At 45.9% G+C, this 3,721-nt stretch overlaps 1 protein-coding gene across 1 annotated transcript in view; it reads right to left on the bottom strand.

The window, feature by feature from the left end:
* Window positions 1–6: 6 nt before the first annotated feature.
* The window catches only part of slc35a5 (solute carrier family 35 member A5), an 11,294-nt gene continuing 7,579 nt past the window's right edge, over window positions 7–3,721 (bottom strand). The window contains exon 10 of the mRNA XM_015396242.1: window positions 7–277. Coding sequence (XP_015251728.1) covers window positions 209–277 — 69 coding nt within the window. The 3' untranslated portion in view covers window positions 7–208. The remainder of the gene's footprint in view (window positions 278–3,721) is intronic.

Raw genomic sequence — 3,721 nt, 5'->3', positions numbered from 1 at the left:
CCCCCCCCTCCAGTTTTACAGGCATATTTACACAGGAAACTCCCACCAACAGCCAAACGCTGCTGCAGCTTTTAATAACATCTCTGTTTTCTGTCCAAACCACAGCAGTTCTGCACAAACAGGCACGTTTATCGCTTCACAGAAACGCCGCCAGACGGCGTCCTGGTCCAGGAGCTTCAGCGCTGCCGACATCCCCAGAGATCAGGATTCACAGGGAGTCCTCGTCAGAGTCGCTGTCTGTGTTGGTCTTGGTGAGGAGCTCCAGCTCCTCGCCGTCCTGCAGGAGCAACAAGCAAACAATGAGCAAAACGAGACAGAAAAACATCCTGAATGAAAAACTTTCACCTCTAAACATTTGATACTTTTCATCAACCTGAAGCATGATGCTGCCACCGCCTTGCTTTACTACAGGCCTGGTTTTCTGTGCAGCCGTATTTTCTTATCTCCCATTAATAAAAACACTCCCAACATCTCTGTAAATATTTGATTGGATGTTTTCTTTGGAAATAAATCAATTGTTTTAAATAAGCCGCTTTCCCTCCTCAGTCATGAAGATCATTAAGTTTTCTACCTGATCCAGCTAGAAAACAGGCTCTAGATCTGCACCTTCAGAGGCTCAGAGACACGAACACAGTGGAGCTTCTACCTGAACAACATCTGGAGGATTAAAGCTGCAGCTGATCCAGACGCCGCTGCCTGCGTCCTCACTAGAACTATAGAAAGTAGATCAGCAGCAGTAGGCTCCCTATAGATACTCCTTCAATACGATCTGGTGTGTAATTAAACTTAGTATGGATGAAAATGATCTATGAAGGTTTATCAGAGAACATCATGCAGACCGAGGGACGCAGCGGGCCGGTCGGGGAGAAAAACGGAGGGTAGAGAAACTTAAATCAAGTTTAAAGTTTTAAATGAGGTTCTTAAATAACATTTCACCCTTTAGTTCAGATGGAAATGTTTTAATAAGACTAAAAATGGCTTCCAGAGGCAAAGCAGCTCTTAAAGAGCCGCAGAGATTCACTGGTTAAAGTTAAATAGTGAGATTATATGAAATGTTTTAAGCTCAGATAACTGCGGCCTCCTGCTGTAATATTTCTGATTTTCGTGTTTTAAGGTTTTTTATTTTTTGCCCAGTTTGTCAGTAATTAAAATCCATCAGTTATTTCCAGTATCAGTGGAGGTATAATGAACAGGGAGCCTTTCTCTCCCTGATGTTCTGACGGGAGATTCTGGAGGGGATTGTAGATGACTTCATTAATAACGCTGGTCTTTGAGGTACAGCCAGCAGATGGCGCCACATCTGCTCGTCCCAACATTGGATTATAAAATGGCTGTAAAGCTTAGAGGTCAGATTTGCAGAATGCTAAGAGCCACCGATGCTAACGTGCTCTGGTCAGATGAGAGCAGTACAGGAACCGTTTACATCATTGTTTTTGTCCTGCATGTTTTAGTTGTTTCCTTGTTGCATCAAACCAAAAAAGGACGAATGATCAACAGTCCTGATCAGAACCAGCTGAAACATCCCTGAGGACCCGGCTGGGAACCACTGGATTACATGAAACTTGACAGAAAACAAACAGCTTAACGCCTGGTTCTCCTCCCCCAGCAGTGCGTCACAGTGAGATCGTCAGATATTTTTGATTTCTGCCCAACATTGAAGTGTGGTCTGCGCTATGTTATTCCACGCCAAAACGCCAGAGGGCCAATCAGGAACTAGCTGTGGGTCTAGATACGGCCGAGGCGGTGAGGAAGTGTCAACGGAGGGACATGAGGGCCAAAAAGAGCGGGGATCCAGGTGGAACAAGGGTCCCAGCGTTCTCACCTCGCTCTGCTATCTGCTCCATCTTCACCAGTGGTTTTCCAACATGGCGGTCAGACAAACAAAATCAGCCGGTAAGGAACCAACCAGGAAATACGCATAGAGACTGACCAATCAGAGGCATCCTGTCTGCAGTTGCCTACAATTTTTGGAGGTGCAGCAGAGTGTCTGCGGAAGGGGGCGGGGCATATCTGCGTTAACTGCGACATAAATGCAGACAACCTGGTTTCTGAGCATGGCGGTGGCAGTGTGGTGCTGTGGGAGTGTTCCTCTCCAGTGTAGACAGGGAAGCTGGTTGTGGGATCTGGAACGGCCTGGCTGGTTTTAAGCTACAGATGCTGACTCACTGTTTGACCCGTAGTTCAGGAAAAGAAATGTTTATTCTGTATAACAGCAGGACTCCCAGAACCCTCATCCTACCAGAACTTCCACTGCATGAGCAGCAGGGCGGGGTATTGTTAGGAACCTCACGATTCAATTCGATTTTGATTATTGCTGTTGCGATTCGATCTGATTCATTTCGATTTGATTCAATGCTGATTTTTTAAGAGCAGCCTGAGATGCCAAGTTGAGCACATTGGCAAAGCAGCCAACATGAGATAGCTCATTGCTATGGACAGCATGTTAGCAGCATTACCTGTAACAACAGCGGCTACTTTTCCCGTTATGCCCCATTTGTTTATTGCCTCCATCAACATGTTGGCCATGTTGCTCCCTGTGTGACGTCCGTGAAGCGGCCTGATCTGAAGCCCATTGGAAACTAATTCCCACTCATTTGATATGAAATTAGAAGGGATGGTTATGTAGGGGTCAGTCGCTCTTGAAGTCCAGCCATCGCATGTCAACGCCACTATTTTAGCAGCCTTTAGCGACTCCATCACAGCCGTCTTCACCTCTGTGTACAGTGTTTAAAAGTTGCCATTGCGTAGCGTGGTGGAGTGTTTTTAAAATGTTTTTGAAACTCTCGTTTTTAACAACACTATACGGCCGTAGATCTTTGCAAATGAACACGGCCACAGATTTTCTCTGTGCGAGCAGAACTTGGCGGCAGAACTTATTTGTGTCTGTCTGGAGTCTAGAGGCTGTGCTTCGGTTTTTTGTGGCGCTCTGCAGGATATCTGATCAAGTGGTTGCGTAGGTTCGTCGTGTTACTGCAGTACGTTCATTCTGTCTGGCACAAACTACTTTGCTTTTGTCGATTCCCTGAGGTCTGAATTTCAACGAGGGGACTTAAAAGTTGGTGTTCTGCTGGTGCTCGCCATGACTTGTGTGCTCTAATTCGGCCTCTGCACCAGCTGAGAATGGTAACCAAACCGACAGCGCCCCCCAACGGTCAGGAGGTGAATCGATCCTGAGGGGCTCCCGCATCGATTATCAATTTCCGTGTAATAATCGCGATGCATCGACTCTTCAATTATTTTACCCACCTCTAGCATTAGCCAAAGAGTTCTAGATAAAAATGTTGGTTGCTAAGCAACGGTACCCAACATTAATCAAACGCGGGAAGAATTTACAACACAACTACTAGAGCCGTCAGAATGAGCGCTGTGGGACATCGAGTTAAAATAAACATATTGATTTTTTTACGTTTTTATTCTAATAAAAAACTACCGTATTCTAGCGACTATAAGGCGCGTATAAACGTCTTTTGTTCCCTCAAAATGTGCGGTGCGCCCTATGTGTGTTGTTACTGCGAACGTTGTTGAGACCGCCATGAGAACGTTAAAGAGGGAAGTGTGGGCGTGGATTGGCTGCCACGCAAATGGACAGAAACTGCCGCCTATGGTGATTTTTAAGCAAAACACTTTGCCTAAAGAGACGTTTCCATCTGGAGTCGTTATTAAGGCAAATGAAAAGGGCTGGATGGATGAGGAGATGATGAAAGAGTGGCTGAGGGAGGTG

The sequence above is a fragment of the Cyprinodon variegatus genome, unplaced genomic scaffold (assembly GCF_000732505.1).
Source record: "Cyprinodon variegatus isolate N-32 unplaced genomic scaffold, C_variegatus-1.0 Scaffold785, whole genome shotgun sequence".
Classification (NCBI taxonomy): Eukaryota; Metazoa; Chordata; class Actinopteri; order Cyprinodontiformes; family Cyprinodontidae; genus Cyprinodon; species Cyprinodon variegatus.
Note: the sequence above shows the minus strand (reverse complement) of the source record. Positions and strands in the feature narration are given on the sequence as shown.